Raw genomic sequence first — 19992 nt, 5'->3', positions numbered from 1 at the left:
AGTAATGCCAAATTATTGCTGCCACATACAGATAGGGAAAGGTATACATTTGCAATGGGTTGAAAAGTAACTGCAATGGAAAAAACATAAAACATTATATATATATATATATATATATATATAATGTTTATGAGTTCCCAACCAGTGATATATGGATGGCCGGGTCAGGAACCCTTGCATCACTGGCTAGGTCGTAGACTTAAAACTATGGCGGTCTACTACAGTCACAGAAAACTTGTGGTTAACTGGTTGGGTTTTGGTTAGAATAAGTATGTTTGTTATGTGACGTAACTTTTACAGAACAAAAACAGCAGCCCTCTATGTGACAGTCCTGTGTTTGACCAATTCATACATCAATTCTCCATTCTACACCAACATTTGGCTCTTTAAAGTCTCTAGGCTCCTGGAGCACCTGCTCTGAGTGTCTAATATTTCCTGGTATTGGTTTATATTGTAGTTACTTGCAAGTCCAGTCATTAAGCCTTTTGGGCCATATCAGGAATGGATGGCTGTGACAAAGCGTTAAATGTCACCCTGGGAATAAACCTTGACTGGATTCATACAATAGAAGACCACAACCAAATGTTCTTTGCTCAACCCATGGCCAGGTGGTTAAAAAAGCAGTAAAAAGTACCAAAAACATGCAACAAAACTTTGCAAAAGACAATCAAAGAAGCCACAGAGAGCGCCCTGACCGTTTGTAACTCTAACACAGAACAACAAAACGTTGTTTCTGCGCCACCGCCCAGTCTGAAGCATGCAGACAGGCCACAACAGACACCTCAATATACGATATGGAGTGCAGTCCATTGTAAGCAGAAGGTTAAAGACTTCCTCCTTTGACATGTGTTGCTTGACCTTGACATTCAATACAAAGTTCAATGTGGTAAAGCCAGACATGAAGCGTTCAGAACAAAACCTCATTGATGATTCCATTTCGCCTCATAGTCAGCTGTTTACCCGTGTATACTTGCTTACACACACTTTTATACATTCACTGACACGCACAGAGTTTTCCTAATATCCTCATACAAATCGAAGGATTGTCACGTCTACGTCCATGTGTCTCCAAGTCTCTCTGTTTGTTATTGAAAGACTACTGACACGAGAAATCTTCTCCACTCTTGTGGTTTGTGGTGTTCCTCCACAGCCAAAACTCATCCTCAGTCTAACAGAATGCTCGCCACAAACGCGCCTCAGTCTTCAGACGCTAAATCAAATAAGTATGACTTTTACAATAACTAACTTTTTGGCAATTTCAGGAAAATTCCATAATATTGCTAAGAAGATGTGACAGGTCAGATTTGCTTCCTTTGTAGGCCATGTATTGTATATATGAGGTGTAATGTTAGGTGTTAGGAGAGCTCACATTTCGATCATCCAGTCAATTTATTTGTCATGGTAAACCGACCTCCACTTACCACGACTAGCCATGCCGTGAGTGAAGCTATTAGATTACTTGTTTGACAATAAAATACATCATTACTAGAGGGAAAATGTTTTGGCAAAAACAGCTTTTCACAAATTGCTACACTTAAAACCAATTAATCAGTTGTACTTCTTAGTCATAGACAAAATATTAGTTTGGGTTCCCTTGGCACATTTGCTTGGCCCATTTAACTCCTGATCTGCCTCGTCTTTCTCTGTTGTGTTTATTGAACTGACTGTAGTTCGACAGTAACCACAACATATTCTTTTATAGTCATCATGTCACAGAAAAGTCATGGGCTGTAATTGGTAAGGAAGTTGTTTTATGCGATTCATTTTTTCAACTGCTGGATTAAGTAAGGGTTAAATTGCACATCATCATTAAAGAATGCAGATCTGAAATGAAAAGCAGATGGTGTTAATAGTTAAGTCAGAGATGGTCAAGTCATTCTCTGTTGCAAGGCTTGATAAATACACAGACTTGGAATAAGTTAGACTTAATCATTTTCACAGGTGTTTTTCAAAGCAGGGGCGGGGGTGTTTGGTGAGTTCACTAAGTGCAGCATTTCCAAAAGAACTCGGGATGACAATACAGCATTAAATTGTGTCGGCTGCCTCATTTGCCTTTTAGCAGAAACATGTTTTCGTCAACTAATTGAAGCCAATTGTGCGGCATTGACCCTCCGACACAGCTCAGTCTGTCAAACTCCTGCAGCTGTCCAGATGTTAATGAGGCCAAACTTCTGAAGTGTATTGATGTTTTCCGCCCTTTTTATGAATAACTGCTGCATTACAAGCTGTCGTTCAGCTAATGCTTCCCACTCTTCTCGTGATGAATGCCTGTAGCGCATTATGTCAGTCCAGTATATTGAATATTCATTGCTAATAGCTCAGGTGCAACTTTTTTACAGGAAGTATAAAAGCCTATTTTATACTGCCTTATTTAATTCAAAAATCATCAATTACATCCTAAGCACATTTTATTAACCTTTATCAGACTTTATTGTCATGTGTTTGTTACTCTTTAGTTAGTGTGTTTTTTATTAAGAGTCAGAATGAGATCATTGCTGCAAGATAACTATTTCAGGCCAAAGAAAGTATGCCAAAAGTGCATCCTGCTGTCTGTGGAGACTCTCTTAGGAAAACATCAAAGATCCTTTACAACACCATTTGGGCCAGGTGATCAAAATAGATCCAATCACTGATCAGATGCCCCTCAATACAGGATGTTGTAAAAGCCCCCATACAACTTGCTTATTCCTCCCTCTCTTTCCTGTAGTCATAAAACCCTTTATCTTACTTCCGTGAACAAAGACCAAATGTTCTTCTCGTACAAAGCATATTTACAGTATAATATCAGAGCATGTGTTATCTCTAAGGATTTAAAATACTTCCAGGATTACACTTTATTAAGCTTAAATTCCATAATTGCCATGACACAAAACCATGGTTAGAAAAAGTAATGGGGTATCAGAATCAGAATCAGAGGGGAAATGTTACAGCAGAAAAGAGCCAAAGACAGCTTAATGTTAACTAAGAAGCATGCATAATTTTCTTTATTAAAGATTATATAAAAAAGTATACCCTGTATAGCCCTAAAAGGGAGCCTCCTGCAACTGTTGTTGTGAACTAACAAAAGTCCAGTACAGTATGTCACAGCGTACGGAGATTGTCAAAGGGCACAATTTGAATTGAAACTTTGACTTTCAAATTGACAAACGCACCCCTGCATCTTGCTGACGTGGCAGATCTACGAATACCATGAACAGCCTTAAAATGTATAAACTTTGTTGCTATAGCCTTTTAACAATCATGTATTACAATGGAACCCTCATAAACTTGGTATCCTAATATCCTCTCTGTAGATGAATTGAGCCATACAAAAACATCTCAGGAAGAGCTTATTTATCTATCAACACCCTAACAATCATCCGGCTGACAAATCGACTTAGAAGAGGCAGCCCTAGTTTTCTGTCAACTTATTTCCTGTTTTACTGTCAACCGTCCAATAATGACAGAAATGTCATTAAAAAACGAGTGTATCATGTTGCATTAGATTAAGTGTTATTACTCCACTGCTACTTTCCACCCCTGTGGACAGGTATTTATTGACATTTTATTTTCCCCTTGCTGTATGCTATAACATTTTTGAGCTCTGATAAGTTGACTTTATAAAAAAAAGAGGACATTTATAAGCAGACAAAATAAAAGCAATAGAAATACCTTCCTGTCTGTATTTTTAGACTTGGAACAACTTTTGATCATCGCTTTGACAGTTCTTTGTAACACATACAGTAACGCCACTGTTGATACTTGGTGACTTATAGATACCAATGGGCCCATTGTTGGGCTTTTGGGATTAAACTCACTGGCCAAATCACATAATACGTTCTCTTGCTGCCTATTAACATTACAGAATTATTATGATTTTCAAAAATTAATTGAAGTCAAAGTTCATTTCTTCCCATAATTTACAGTCTGTTGACAGCACGAGGAGTCAGATGTGGTTGAGTTGACGTGGTTAACATTGTAAGTGGCCAATGAAAATACAAAAATGATTTGCTCAGATTTGGTTCACTGACAAATAGACTTGGATCGAATTTTCACGGGGGGGGGGGGGGGGGATGATTGTATACCCTGCCAGATAAAAAACAGGCTTTATATCCTTTCATAAATCCTCCTGGCTCATTCTCCTATCCCTCTCCCAAGGTGAGCCAAGTCAGTGTTATGTTTTTGACGGTGACGGTGTGTGCGAGGAGTTTGAGAGGGGCTCCAGCGTTCAGGACTGTGGTTACTTCACACCTTTGGGGTACACCGACCAATGGGCATCCACCGCCACTGCTTCTCACCAGGACCCCGATCACTGTTCAGCCAATGCTGCCACCGGAGAGCCATCGCTTACCAAGGTATGACGTAACAACCACAGGGCACATAAAAGACTACCAGATGACGGATTTGGAAATCGGCAACATTATTAGCCAGACCAGAACGAATTTTCAACAAGTTTTTAGTTGTGAAGAATAAAGATTAATTACAGGTGTGTTAAAGTTACAAAAACAGAATGTCTAAAGCAATGCACAGTAAACGTAATACAATTAATAAATTCTATGAAAATTCAAGATGGAGTATAATTTCTTCTTGCTCATTGCAGTTTTGCTCAGAAGCCTTAATTTAATTGTTTCTACTGAACAAGACTATGCTTTAATATCAGTATTTCTTCTCGCTAGTTGTTATACAGTACAAACAGCCATTTTACATGAGACCTCAATAAACTGTACTTTGCCTTGTTTGGCAAGATTCTTGATCTGGCCTGATCAATCAATAAGAATCACGTTTTAACACTCAAGAGAAAACAAAGTAACACAACTCTTCAGGTCACACTGACTTACATGACGTAATTGAAATGCAAGCCGGTAATGAGTCAATGCATTGGTTAATATTTAACTATTTCTGTTTAAGAGATGGAATCTGAGCAGCAATTGGTAAGGGAAAAAAGCCTGAAAAGGAAGGATTTACAAACAAACAAATTAAGCATATGCTAAGGAAACTTCAGAGTAACTGTTAAGTCAGCTCCTTTGGGCAAATAACATGATGCAAGCCTCTTTTATCATGGGAGGATTGTTGGTGTCAGACACACTGGTCCAAGCATCTCAGAACTGGCAGATCTCCTGGGATCTTTCAGCATGAATCAGCATGATATATTACATATTACTAGACCGACTGGAAAACTGGGTGGGAATTTCGGCAACAGTTCTATATTGGTTTGAATCCTACTTAAATGACAGGAACAACTTTGTAACTACACATCTGAGTTTACAAATATGACATGTGGGGTTCCTCAAGGCTCTATATTGGGTCCATTCCTCTTTAACATCTACATGCTACCACTGGCTCAGATAATGAAAAACAACAAAATAAGTTACCATAGCTATGCAGATGACACACGCATTTACATAACCATTTCACCAGGAGATTATGCTCCAATTCAAACACTGAGTAAATGCATTGAACAAATCAATGACTGGATGTGTCAGAATTGTTTTCAATTAAACAAAGATAAAACTGAGGTAATTGTTTTTGGATCCAAAGAGGAATGACTAAAAGTCAGCGCTGAGCTTCAGTCGGCAATGTTCAAAACAACAGAAAAAGCCAGAAATCTAGGTGTAGTCATGGACTCTGTCCTGAATTTCTGATATCCTGCTAAATTATGATCCACCCAGAACTCTCAGGTCTCCTGGGATGGGTCTGCTTTCTGTCCCCATTCAGAACTAAACATTGAAAAGCAGCGTTCAGTTATTACGCTCCAAATATCTGGAACAAACTACCAGAAACCTGCAGGTCCGCTGCAAATCTTACTATTTTTAAATCCAGGCTGAAGACTTTTCTTTTTGCCGCTGCTTTTATTTGAGCTATATATATCTCACACTGCACTGTAACTTTTATTCATGTATTTAATACCTGTGTTATTCATGTCTGATGTTTATTTTATTATCTTTGCTTTTTAATGACTGTTTTTAAATGCGATTTTATAATGTGTTTCCGCTGCACTATTTCTTAATGGTTTTAATGTTTTTCATTTTTGTAAAGCACTTTGAATTGCCCTTTGTGGAAAGGTGCTATAAATAAACGTGCCTTGCCTGGATGTCAAATGCCACACAGAATGTGGGCTTTTCTCAACACACAAAATAATCAAATCAAATGTATTGAATCAGTCAGTCAGATAATATCAAAGTTACATTGTTCCTCCATAATGTGGAATATGTGGCAAAGACACAAACTAAACCATGTGCCAATTCAACAAATGGGTTAAACAAGGATTTTAAATGTACACATTAAAAGGTAAGGTCAGGATAACTTTGAAAAGTAAAACAAGATCAGTTAAATTAATGTTAATATTATTCAATTTTCTTTGTTCTGAATATAGCTCTGCAGCTACCAACACCTGGAGGTGATTGAGAGAATGCCCACGGACGCCTGGTTCCCCTGTGTAGCTCAGTCCGACACAAACAATGACCTGGAACATCCATTTTGGCTAAAGGTACATGTGTGTGTGTTTGTGTGTGCACTATGTACATACTGTATATTTCCCCCCCTCCGCTAAGTGACTGTGGGTGGCTACTCTTTAAGCTTCCAGCACTTTCCAGTATTTTTAAAATTGGGTTGAAGGGCCTCACACAGTCTGCTGACTTTAACCTGCACACATTCCTAACTTTCTCACAATTGCATGATTCATACAATGGATTTTTTTTTTTCACTTTAATTACTCATTTCCCAAGACAACTGTAAATTACGGGTACTAATGATCTGTAGATGATTACTGAATCATGACTTACCCTCTACTTATTCTTGTAGCGTGCATTTTGTGCTATTTTTACCCATTGGATACTAATCACTCAAATTCTTCAAAAAATACCATTACCAGTTAACTAACAATAAAAGATCAAGTGTTATATAATTAACTCATCAGTCATAATTAAATTCCCTTAAAGTTCTAAAAGTTATTATAGCACTGGCATCGCAATGAACAATAACAATTTTGTAATCACTACAAGATCCTTATGAAAACATCATTTATATTTTAGTTTATTTTGGCCCCAGAGAATGCAAAGCAACCAAAAAGGTAATTACCTATGATACTCCTAATTGTTTAAAACATTTGCAAAAATGACACATCATAAAGTAATGTTATGAATTGTTGACACATGAAATTGTGAGAGGATTACAGAAGCTGCGGCTGCTGTTTAGTTGATATGCTTGCCTACAGTCCTGCTATTCTTTGCAGCCCCAACATTCACTAGCCAACAGCGCTTCACATAGACATGCAGGTTTGTGTACTGCATTGTATTTGGACCCGGCTTTCCATTCCAGACCTGTGTATCGTTCTTATATTTAAATGTTTTGTAAGTCAGACTTTCCACAGCCACAGTACTCTTCAGGTCCAAACTAAGCACATGATAGCTGTTGATTTGAGTGATAGCCTCATAAACATGTCTGCCGTGCTCTGGATGAAGGGTCCTTTACTGTCATGAGCCTGCCTCTTCCTTCCTTTGCACATATTCATTTATTTTTATCTATCACCATTTCCACCACTTTGTTGAATGACTCATCTTTCCGTCCCTTGCTTTCTCTATGGACACCTCCTATCAGGCACACCTCTGTAACATCTCTGGAAGGCCACTTTCTCTCTAAAGACCCTTTCACTGTCTGAAGGGCCTTCATGATAACCGCCTGTCCTTAAAGTTTTTCTTTCTGTCTCTGAAAGGCACCCTCATTTGAAATGATCGTCTTGCTCTCTTTGAAAAGCGTTCCTCAGCCATCGTCAGCTATCATATCCATCTCTGCAAACTCTCTTTAAGGCGTCCGTACTATAAAAGAGTTGCACTTAGGAAGCCCTTACTAATTTACTAAACTAAAAGTGATACTCCAAAATCCATCTTTTCAGTATGAGAGACACAGTCTCTCTAAGCAGGTGGCTCTGAAAAGTTGAATATCCATCATTAGAACACAGGCTAAGGTTAATTTGGAATCAAAGCAGTTACATTGATTTTTAGTCAGAACGCAATTACTATACGGTTCCTGCCATGCAGCAACATGCACATGCATTGATTAGGACATGTAACAGCACCCAACCTTTGCTCTTCCTGTGGTCACTTAGTGGTCTCCCAGACAGACCTCTTAGTACTTGTTGTGGCTTGTTTGCTTTTGTGCAATACCCTGTTTTCCTCCTTTTTAATGCCCAGTTCTTGTTATGCTCAGTTCATGTCCTTGCAATCTCCTTTGGAGGACTGCAGACTGACAAGTTTCTACCATGATTATAGACTGTTTATAAGAAATGAACATAGTCACCGTTACGTCACCCATTGGTTTTTGGCCATTGCCATCTTAGTGCCTTTGAACGTGTAGTGATACAAAAAAGCCTTTGTTTGCTGTCTAATTTACTGATTTATGAAATCATAATTTACAAAATGAACACCATGCTATTTTATAGAAGACTTGACACTAGCGATTAAGAGCGTATACTCATGTTTAAGTTAATAAATCAAGTTCGAAGTAGGTACATTTTTTTCATAGAGTTCTACAGACTTTGAAAGCGTCCTTCTGGCCAGAATGTAACTTCAAGGCAATTTCACATTGGTTTCAACTTTTCAGACCAGAGGTGGCCGACTGAACATGACTCATGGTGAGTGCGTTACCAGTCAAATGTCTTATCTGCCACATGGAGCTTTACAAGAGCTTAACACAATAATCCAGGTTCCTCCCTACACTGTTCAGGCCACTGGGCAACCTCAAGGAGTTTCTTGTTCAGTGACAAGGAACCCTTAGTTTGCCAACCCTAACCCTAACAATTGGAAAGCACACTGGGTCAATAATCTACCCCTTCCTGACTACCATGGTCTACTGTATAACTGTTTATTAATGTGTCATGTAAAGTATTTCAATTGCAGTAAACCCATATTCATGTATAAATAAACCTTTTTTCCTTATATAAATATTGTAATTTTCGTCATTGATCCAGGTGGGATTTCTCCACCCTGGAGTGGCAGCCTCTGTGATGGTGTACCTGGCTTCAGATGGGTCATGGTCTGGGGAGCAGTGCCGGAGGACAGCCACCATCCTCCTGTCTGATACTACTGGCAAAAACCACTCACTAGGTGCCTTTTTATTTGTATTTGAAAACCAATAACTTAACAACACAACAAACTGTTGGCATGGTGAGAAGCTAAAGGACTACTTTGAACTCTTCTACCTAGGCACGCATGACCTCTCATGCCATCGGAACCCGTTGGTGGTGAATGTGACCCATGACCTTTCTCGACCCTTCTTCATCACGGCCTCTGTTATTCTCCTCTTCTCCTCCCCCTTTGTGGCAGTGGGAGGCGTGGCCCTGAGGACCTCCTGCCACTTTAGCACCTTCGCCCTGACCGGGTGCGCATCTGAGGGTGGGCTCTCCCACAACTACCTACTTATCACACACACATGCTTTCACACACATGCGCACACATACACAGCATGTCAGTAGCTGTGTTTTCATTCAATTGCCAAGCAAGTTTGAAGCAAGCTCTAGAAAAGTCTGACAAATAAAACACTAGGCTACCCTTTACACATGACTGTTATCCACCAACAGAGTAGTAGAAGAACAGACTGTTAAACCGAAAACAGTACGAATCGCCTTGGCCATCTTACCATCTATGATGATATACAAAGAGAGGTATTCAGTAATTTATTCGGTAATTTAGTCTGGGGTTCTAACCAACCCAACTTAAAAAATGTTTTAACACTTACAAAAGAAAAACGTGTGATCTTGGCATTTTTGTGCAAGGCATTGGTATGATATTTGATGATAACATAACAGGTTAATTACCAAAATGACAGCCTCCCCAAAACTTGAAATACTTCTTATATAAAACTAGTGATCAGTTTAGGCCTCCTAGTTGCTCTGTGTCTCCCTGCCTCTCATCCTTCTCCCTTCTCCCTTCTCCTTTCTCCCTCCATCTCCACCTGTCCTCCATCTCCTGATATAGCTGTTTGCGGCAACCGTGTCAGTTGGACAGCTGCAGGCCTCCCCATTTAGAGCACGCCACTGTCAGGTAGGCCCTTTGCAATGAAACACTGAACAATGAGAGAGCTGAAACCGCAAACAAAAGGACTATCTATATATCAGTGTTTCTCTGTAGGTGTACAGGAGGAGGGGAGTCCTCTCACTGCTCAGTTCAGTGTCGTCATGGTTTCAGCATCAGTGTCCACAACAGCAGGGGAACCGTATCCCACCAGGTACACTGAATATTTGTTCTGTTGAACTGTTTCTATGTGAAGTCATCCAAAGTTATACATATGTAAAAACATTTGTATTATGCCAGAGATAGTAACATCTTCTTTTGATTCCAAAAAAACATGCTAAGTGAATAATACATTATATAAAACCAAATAGAGTGTATGCAGATGACACCACATTTAAAAGGAAAAGCTCACGTGTCAAAATTATTCAGTGAGAAGTCTAGGAATTGTATAGGCCATTGTATACCCTAACCAATATGTCATAGGGTTACAATTAACCAAATCACTTCTGAATAATACAAACGGTTGAGGCAAATGCTTAAATATTGGCAATGGAATCTACCTAATCAGATTGTGAACGCAATTGAACTTTTAACATGTTTATCAGTTATTTTATTTGTGATATTTTTTTTAATAGTTAACTTGAACAAACTCATTGTTATTATGAACAAAACATGTTTTCATTTCGTCATTGTGTAATGTTCCCCTGTCTTTATTTCAGAGAGATGCTCATCTGGAGTGTTTCCATGGTTCCTGGGATCGTGTGGTCAGCTGTCAGCCTGTAGACTGCGCCCTGCCCGATCAGTCTCATGTCTACCACGCTATATTCAGCTGCCCCTGGGGAACCACCTTTGGCAAACAATGCTCCTTCACCTGTGGATCACCAGCTATACTGCAAGGTAAGTCATTGTCTATTCTGCTCTATTCTCTCTATTAACTCTAGTCAAGTCTCATCTAAAACATATGCTGTGTCTCAATTTGCATACTTCCGTACTTACATTTGCTATTTTGAGTGCAAAGTATTGCTAAATGCAGTAACTGGAGGGTGCACTCATAACAGTCAAAAAGTTGAGTGAGGACACTTCACGCACTCAATGATCGCCATCTTGGATACTTAACAGATGTGGCACCAGACATGATTGCAGGTGCTCTGATGAAAGTAGCTCTAAGCTATACAAATAAAAGTAAAACATGTGTTTCTTTTCACACAATTTAATAAATGTGCCATTGACTAGTTTGGAATAAAAGCCGATTTGCTAGCGCTGACAATAACATTGCTAGCTAACAGCGATAAAGGCACAAGAGCAGTGTGTGATTTGTGATTGTTTATTAAGAGAACAAATTAGTCGTGTATTTTTTGGAATGTATCCAAAATGAAACACTGCTATTTTCTTTGTTAAAACCAGTAGATCAGTAACAAAATTACATGGTCATACTTCATAGCATCGGTGTCAGGCTAACCATGCAAATAATTATTTATTTTTCGTAATTTCAAAAATCATATTGCCTAAATTTACAATACTGTTAGTTCTCATTGTCTGCTTTTCCCAATAAGACAAACCAAAATACAATAATTATCTGAGAAACCTCCTTTTATCAACATCATTTTGAGTTTCTTACAATTAAACACATGGTCTCTGCTGCTACGACCTACCTAATGACAGCTACAGCCCAGTCTCGTGAGCAGACAAAACACAGCAAGATGCTTCCACTAGTTACAGTCCATAAAATGAAATGGACATTAAACCTTTATTTTACACAATTACAGTTTAAATTGGAGGCCTGTTTTCTCCCATCCTGTTATAATTATAGACAGTGTTTAAAACAAATTAGTTTAAAAAACAGCTAACAGAAGGGGAACTAATCTACAGTGTTGCAATAAAATCACAGTGGAAATGCCCTTTACAAAATCACAAACATGTCTTCTCTCAATGAAGCTTGCTGCTCACAGACTCTTTACTTTATGGCCTTTAAAGTGTTAGTTTGGGTTGCAGTGAATGAAATTCAGGATGAACACTGATAGAGACAGCTATATGGCATATTTCCTCTTCCCTTTACACACAATTTCCTTATACTCAAATGTCTACAAAGCTTTTAAAAACACAACTAACACCTTAATGAGTCAGAACAAATATTGCCTGTGGCCGCAAAAAGGAAAAACATTTCCCCTCCTTAGTAAAGTTACACAATGTAGTAGATGCAGCTTCTTGAAGTGATTAGACGGAGCAAGCGTGATGTCCACACACTTGTGTTTGTGGTCGGAAAGCCACAGCTAGCGCTCAAATATCGTAGTAGAGTCAGCAGTTAGACCCGTGTATCCATGGTGTAAATTCAGATTTTGTAGAAATAATTCGATTTGTGGCTTTTGGTTGAGTGAAATATGTTCAAAGGCCTTCAAGCATCACTCAGCAGGGAAAAAAAGCACACTGTGTAGTTCAGGAGAATATATTCCACACACACACAGCTGTAATGGATTTTCATCATCACCACACCAGCGCAATGTTTAAATAGCTTATAAAAATGTGATGCCATGTTAAAGATTCATTACATTTTATAGACCCAATAAAATATGTGAAAGGTTTAGGGTGTTATGATTCTGCACACACACACATGCACACCAACGCCCATGCTTCATGTGAGGCCATACAGGCATAGCAAATATTAGCTTTGGGCTACGTTGAAGACATGGTCTCCTTTTCCTCATAACTGTACAAGACAGAGCCATGAAACAAAAGCAGAATGTTTAGCCGGACAGAAATCAATCCATGCTGTTGACCTACTTGTGCTTTTCCCATGTACTTCTTTCTGTTTCAGTTATACAGTGCAGCAAATACAACTCTTGTAAAAAATGTGTCAGCAAGGCTATGAGGCTATACTTTCAGAAGAAGCAGTCAAACAATCTTCTTATTTCAAATGAAAATTCAATTAGCAATTCAATAAACACTTGCTGCCAAATCGTAACTTGGTCTGTTACAATTAGTAGCTTATTGCTGTGTAACAAACAATATTTAAGGTTATAAGTCACTTACTTCTTTTTTTTATCTGCATGTGTTTCATTGAAATTATGCTGTTTTTCACTCGCCACCTGCCTCGAGTGTGACGCTTTAATCGTGCATGAATGCGTGCATAAACAAATGATCTGTGTTGTTACAGTAAGAACCTTGACTTTCCCTTGCTGTGGTGGATTTTTTAATTTGAGAGAATTGGGCCATCAAATGTCCTTCAAAAATCTGTGTTTGATGTTTGAAAAGGTGTGGGAATCCTGTATATTCAGTCTGAAGAAAACTCATGTCCAATACAATCATGCAAAAATTCATTCATTCATAGCATTCTATTTCCATGTAAACTACTGCTTTATTTATCTTATTGCTATTTAACTGTATTTTATTACGGTGTAAAAAAGATTTTGTGTTTTATATTAGATTTCTTGTTTTTTATATTTTATGTATGCACCATGACATCAAGTCAAATTCCTAGTATGTGTGAAAACTACCTGGCAATAAACCTGTTTCTGATTCTGATCTGCACTTTGATTCAGGCACTGGAAAATCTTGTGGAGGTGAAATCGAATCTGCCCAGAAGTTAAAAGTCACTCTATATAACAGAGTTTGAGTTCACTTCTTATGATCATTAAGCTCATCATTTAAAGCAGGCCAAAGGAAGATTCTATGGAGGCCAATTCGAAGGGGAATAAAAACAGTCCCCAAAGAAACGTACCATAACCACCAAAGCACATTTAATACATCAACAAGAAGGGGCACTTAAGCTGCATCTCACTTCGGTTAAATGGATTCCTTGCGTCCCTCACTTGCGTCGTTTCCCTGCGACTAGTCCCTCCCACCAGGGAAGCATGGAGAGACGCAAGGAAACCACGAGAATCAGGGAAATGAGTTTTAAGAGCAATGGGACTTCGTTTCCTCCGGAGCGTCACGTGAAGCGACGTCCGTTTGTGATGAGGCCGCACAGCTGATCGTCTGACAGCAGCCAGATCAGTGCATGCGCTGCATCGTCCAATCAGTGAGCGATACACAGTAAGGGGGTGTCTGAGCATTTCACCGGAGAATGGTCTGGTAGTTCCTCGATTATCGGTCCTCCGTTATCACTCCTCGATCCTCGATCCTCGGTCCTCCGGCAAAAATAAGGCCACTGGGACGGTACTCAAGATGGCGCAGACAAATCAACTTCCGGTGATACCGAGCCCGAGGAGCGAGGAAATGAAAAATAACCGAAGTGAGATGCACTCTCGGAGAGTGCAGACCTCCGCCAAGGCCATTTCCATAAGTGATACATAATGTCCAGTGTTTCGGACCGCTCCGAAATGTGATGGTTTTTGTTTAATCCTTTCACCAAGTTTCATGAAAATTCGTTTTGGTAATCCTGCAGATAAACAGACAAACAAACCAATGAATCAAACCTAAAACATAACGTCATTGGCAGAGGTTAAAAAGGTTTATGCAGGTTTAGAATAACAGAGAAAATAGCCCATTGTTTACCAAGTATATTTTCCTGCATTGCACCATTGTGTTAGGCACAACACTGTACTCTGAATATTACTCCCTCACCTCTCCTCAGGTGACAGTGACCGGTTGGTGTGCTTGGAGGACGGTCTCTGGTCTTTCCCAGAGGCCTACTGCAAGATCGAGTGTGCAGAGGTTCCAGACATACCCAATGCCAAACTGCTTACTGCAGACTGCCTGGCCTCAGGGCACGATGTTGGCTCTGTGTGCCGTTACAAATGCAACACAGGCTTCTATGTAATGGGGAGCATCAAAAAGAAGACACCGCGGTAAGTGTTTTGGGGCTGTTTGCAGTAGCTCAGTGCACAAAGATACAGCTGCCGGGGTTTGGAGGGCGTTTTTACATTTATTTAAAATAGTATATCACAACTTTATCAGTTCATTTTACCAAGAGGAGACCAGTGGGCTCCATACGGTGATCCGCCAATGTGCCCCTTATAGTTAAATTCATTTAACGAACTTTCACATAAATAAAACATTTCAACATTTAAAAAGCATCATTTTAATAACCAGTTATGTTTGAATATCATCAAGTCAATCATGTGACATTATCAGGTAGAGACTGACGTCTTTCGCAACAGCTAGCTAACCAACATTTCCCCTTTTCATCAACACGTGTTGATATCAAAATGTCGTATTTTTCTGTACAAAGGCATTAAAGAACTACGTGGACAACAGATCATAATGTACTGGGTTGTGCAGTGCTTTTAAGTCAAATCTGTGTAGACAGCAGACTGAAGTAAATGTATGGTTTTTATCACACATGCCTGTCCGGTAATTAAGGAAATGCCTTCTTTCCCTTTACTTTTCAAGATTCCCACTACGCACTGCTTAATATTATGAGGATATTTGATTAGGTTTTGTTTGCAACGGCGTAACAATGGACTACATGAACACCGTAACCTCAATAGTAAATTCTTAAATATAGACGGGTACAATTTAAAGAGGCTGTGGTCCATCACCTGCAAAACTATGTTCTGTTTCAAAACAAGCTCAAATTAGGGTCCAATAAAATAGTACCGCAGCTGGGCCTTGTTGTAACTTTGCCAATTGTATTCATTGGGCAACTGCTCATTACTGAACACATTTCACATGTTGGTAATGAGTTTCAAATAGGAAGAGACACAACCTCTGTGGTGATTTTATATCCTGCATAAAATGGAGTCAGATATCTCTTTCACACCTTTCTGTATGTAATAGCAACCATCAATTTGCTGAGATCATTTAACGTAAAATACAGCAGTACTATTTTTCTCGCTTATTGTATTTAAAATGCATTATGTGTAAAAAATATGACAAGCTGACTTTTACTATCATACTGTATAAGACCAATAAAATATATACACTTTATAGTGTTGTATACATGTAATTTCCACCTAATATGGTGAAAAACTATCTCCATTAGCAGCTGTGTTTCTTTATGAGTAATGCCTTCTCAAACATGCAGTATGCGTAAACATTTTAATAACCTGATTAGTCCAACATGTGAACGTGAACAGCAGCAGCGAAATAGGACTTTCACTTTTACCTTTGACACATGTTCCCACATAAATCTTCATTGTTACACAAACTGTTGCATTTAAACACAACATGCAACATACATTTGATTAGTGTACTGTAGAATTGGACTCTGTACAGTATATGTTTGGTTATCGAAACAGTAAAAGTGAATTGAAAAAGTAGTGATGGCGTTGAGTTGTAAAGACTGCATGCAGTTGGAGAGGGAGTTTCAATACAACCAAATATTTTTAATAACAATAATATCTACCACAACCTTTTCTTTGTCCTAGGCTCATGGTCCAAATTTACAGCAATAAGCTAAGGTTGATATTGGAATGACTCCCTCGTGTTTGTATGCCTCCATCAATTGGTCAAGTCTGTCCAAAATGTCATCACTCATATCTTTTATCCTTTCAGAAACTTGTGAGCAATTGTCAATATTAGCATATCGATCTTTGAGTTATGGCTGTTACGGGTTAAGTGGTTAAATATTACCAGTACAGCTTTAGCCCAAGTGGACATTTGTCTCAAAATTGAAAATAATTATCTCAAACATTTGGGAGGTATCGCATTCAAGAAAAATAGGACAGACATGAAGTCACAGTGACTAACACAATTAAATGATATCATTATTTAGTCCAAATGGAGAGTTTGTGCCAAATTAGAAGAAATTCCCTCCTTGGGTTCCTGAGATATTATGTTAACAAGAATGTGACAAATGGACAACCAGAAAACCTAAAAAAAACACCAAGAACTGAACATGAACGAGCAATAAACGAGAAATAAATAATTCTCTGAAACTCTTATAAAACTAAAACTCTGTTGCATTCACTGAACACGGGAAATTACAGTGCTGCCGTCCTCTCTTGTGTCATGATGAGGTTCACGTAAATTATTATTGAGGGAGAATTGTCCGGGGCTACAGTAAAAACATTCGGGGCTAAAGCCCCGGATGCCCAGGCCAGGCGACGCCACTGGTAAACACTACGATCAACTAGACCTTCATTTAATATTCAGCAGTAATAATATCTTAACGTCTATCGATGTAGTGTTAAAGTCCGTACGTTTGTGTGTAACACTCCAAGTCATTTTCACTTTACATTCAGAAAACGCAACATTAGTCACAAGCTAACCGGATAAAGGATTTTTCAGAATAAAAGCTTGGCATTGATTTCCTGAGAACTTCCGGGCTTTTCCACAATAAAACAGCTTTAAACTGACGATATGTTTTAGACTGAATTATGCTGTTTAACATTGATTTTAATTTCTAACAACAGCTATCATACTGAATACATATGTATGCAAAAATGTATGGCATTAATATCCTAATAAGACTCACCTAATTAACTAACAACTAATAATTAACTCACCTAACTCACCTAATAAGATCATAAGACTCGCGCATGCGCAATGCATATTCGCATATTGGCCAGCCGCCTAGACGGTCGAGACGTCAAGTGTCCTAGTTGGGTTGCAGTTGTCACTACCCGATCCGTCCACCTGTGGTACTGCGCATGTGCATATTGCTCAACTCCGTACGGCAACCCAACTAGGACACTTGACACAGTGGCTTTTGGCAAAGCACACAAAGAAAACAAAAAAAACCGAGAGAGATGAGTTATTGTTATTACAACGTGACTTCACTATTATTTAACAACTATTTTTATTGGGTTCTTTTATTTGGGGTTAAGTACATTGTCAGAATAAGTGAGAAATGGATTTAACTTCTGTTAGACAGCTATCATACTGAATAAATATTTATGCAAAAATGTATGGCATTAATAATGTATATCTAATTACATTTAAAAACGTATGGCATTAATAATGTATATCTAATTACATTAACTGTGAATGTCTTTCATTTTATTTAAAATGAAATAAAATTACATAAAACATTTTCCATAAAAAAGTTGATTCAAGAACAAATCAGTACTTTTCTTATATGACTATTATTGCTAAATTTGAAAGGTCTTTACCAGCTTTGGAATTATATATATATATATAGCACCTTCTGCCATCCCATCTCTATATATAATATCTATCCGTGACATATGGATCTTAACAAAGATCCGCTATACATTAGTACCAGATATACTGTACACGGACATTTTAGTGAACCAGACCAGCTGTTTCCGCCGGGTCTTCGCTTCCCGGGCATCACGTTGTTTACAAGTGTGTTCAGATGCTAAATAAAAGTTTAGCTTGTACTTTTGATACCCCGCCTCTCGGCACCACAACATCCAGTTTACTGTATTTCACATGAGCGATGCCGAACATTGAAAAGTCCTTATAAAATCTCTGTTATTAGATCAGTACTTTTCTTATATGACTATTATTGACTTGAACACTGAGAATGTATTTATTAACTTCAGACATTTGAAATATTTGAAATCAGATGAAAACAAACTGTAACGGACCCTGCCGTGTTATCTATGATTACTATGCCTTACTGTACATTCATAATTTCAGCCGGAGGTAGGTGGTAGGCGTTGCGGAGGAGCAGATTGCGAGTGAGGTGCCTGTTCTAAACGAACTATTCCAGCTGTTATAAAGCATTAAATAAAAAGTAAGCAAGGAATACAGAATGTTTCGTTACGTAACTTTGTTGAGAATGTGGCCATGTACATGTAATACATGGGATCATTTGCAGCGACTTGGTCATTGTGGGGAAAAATAACACCCATCCTGATCGTTTCAATGAAGTTGAATACAGAATATTCATATTTGTCAGTGATTTCATGTCAATTCGGCGAACATAAACATCAATGATGATGATTAAATTAGGATTAAAAATCGGGAGAGCCGGCTCGTTCGTTTTTTCCGACTAAACAACATCTATTATTTAGAAGTTGATTTCACATGACTCCAGTGTGGAACCCCACTGCACCCCCTGGTGGATCAATGATCCATTGCAGCTGGCTTCACAATAATTAAATGTATTTATCATGGGGGCGGTATCAAGTCTGACTGGGGGCCGGCCGGCCATCACGGAACGTGCACGAACCGATCACGACCCTCGCACTTTAAACTGTCCAAAATAAGACGCTTCATCTGTACTTCACAGGACTGGCCAAACGACACCAGTTTTTGTTTTTGTTTGCAACTTTAAAAGGGTCTTTATTTTGCTCATACTGCCTGTGCTGCAGCACCTCCTTCCACCCTCTGTCTGAAACCAGAGCCAAGTTGGCTCTGTTGGGATTGGTCAACTGCTTACACATGTCCCACCCCTTGGCCCATCACGTAATATGTTGAAGCGCTAGCCAATAGAAGCTCTAATGATACAAAGTGTTACTGAAGTAAACAAAGGAGTCCAATGGAGGAATTTCAGGCAGGGGAGATACTCTATCTGGCAATAACTTTGAGATTTTAGCCTTTGCAGACCATTTACATGCACAAACACCTATGTAATACGCGACTGAAGAGGTGAACCCCCAAAAAGTACAATAAAAAGGTGTTTTATACACATTTTATGTAAATCAAAAAAATGTTCACCAATAGTTGAGATCACTCAGAGATGTGCCAATTGTCGACTGTTGTCTCTAGGAAGTTTTTAAAGATGGAGTGCCTGGAGGGGGGGCAGTGGGAGACAAGTACCTGTGAGCCCATATCCTGCGCAGCCCTGCCCGATGTGTTCCAGGGCATGTACAGCTGCACCAATGGCCTGTACTATGACTCCCTCTGCACCCTGAGGTGCCCGGATACCACAGAAAATGTAAGTAAATACTGAAACTAAGGCATTATTTATATCGCATGATAAAACAATAATTATGGTTGAAACTAAACTGACTGAATAACTGTTTTCCCATACTGAGCTGTGTAAAGACAGAAGTGTAGGCCAACCATAGGCCATTAATGACCACAATGAGTTTAATTTGTGTTTGTTTCCAGAGGGAGATCCGCTGCTCTAAGGATGGTGAATGGACTGCAGAGTTCACCATGTGCTCCACGCTACAGGGATCGTGCTCTCCTCCTCCTCCCGATCTCAACTCGG

General features: G+C 38.9%; 1 protein-coding gene across 1 annotated transcript in view; it reads left to right on the top strand.

The window, feature by feature from the left end:
- pappa2 (pappalysin 2) overlaps positions 1 to 19992 on the top strand; it is a gene marked incomplete at its 3' end in the record, with an annotated part of 80487 nt that overhangs the window by 37078 nt on the left and 23417 nt on the right. The window contains exons 14-23 of the mRNA XM_034138022.1: positions 4138 to 4334; positions 6353 to 6466; positions 8945 to 9080; positions 9180 to 9354; positions 9951 to 10016; positions 10104 to 10200; positions 10706 to 10883; positions 14557 to 14770; positions 19545 to 19713; positions 19890 to 19992. The exon at positions 19890 to 19992 is cut by the window's right edge and continues 33 nt beyond it. Of these exons, the coding sequence (XP_033993913.1) occupies positions 4138 to 4334; positions 6353 to 6466; positions 8945 to 9080; positions 9180 to 9354; positions 9951 to 10016; positions 10104 to 10200; positions 10706 to 10883; positions 14557 to 14770; positions 19545 to 19713; positions 19890 to 19992 (1449 nt within the window). The remainder of the gene's footprint in view (positions 1 to 4137; positions 4335 to 6352; positions 6467 to 8944; positions 9081 to 9179; positions 9355 to 9950; positions 10017 to 10103; positions 10201 to 10705; positions 10884 to 14556; positions 14771 to 19544; positions 19714 to 19889) is intronic.

Source organism: Trematomus bernacchii, unplaced genomic scaffold (assembly GCF_902827165.1).
Source record: "Trematomus bernacchii unplaced genomic scaffold, fTreBer1.1, whole genome shotgun sequence".
NCBI lineage: Eukaryota > Metazoa > Chordata > Actinopteri > Perciformes > Nototheniidae > Trematomus > Trematomus bernacchii.
Note: the sequence above shows the minus strand (reverse complement) of the source record. Positions and strands in the feature narration are given on the sequence as shown.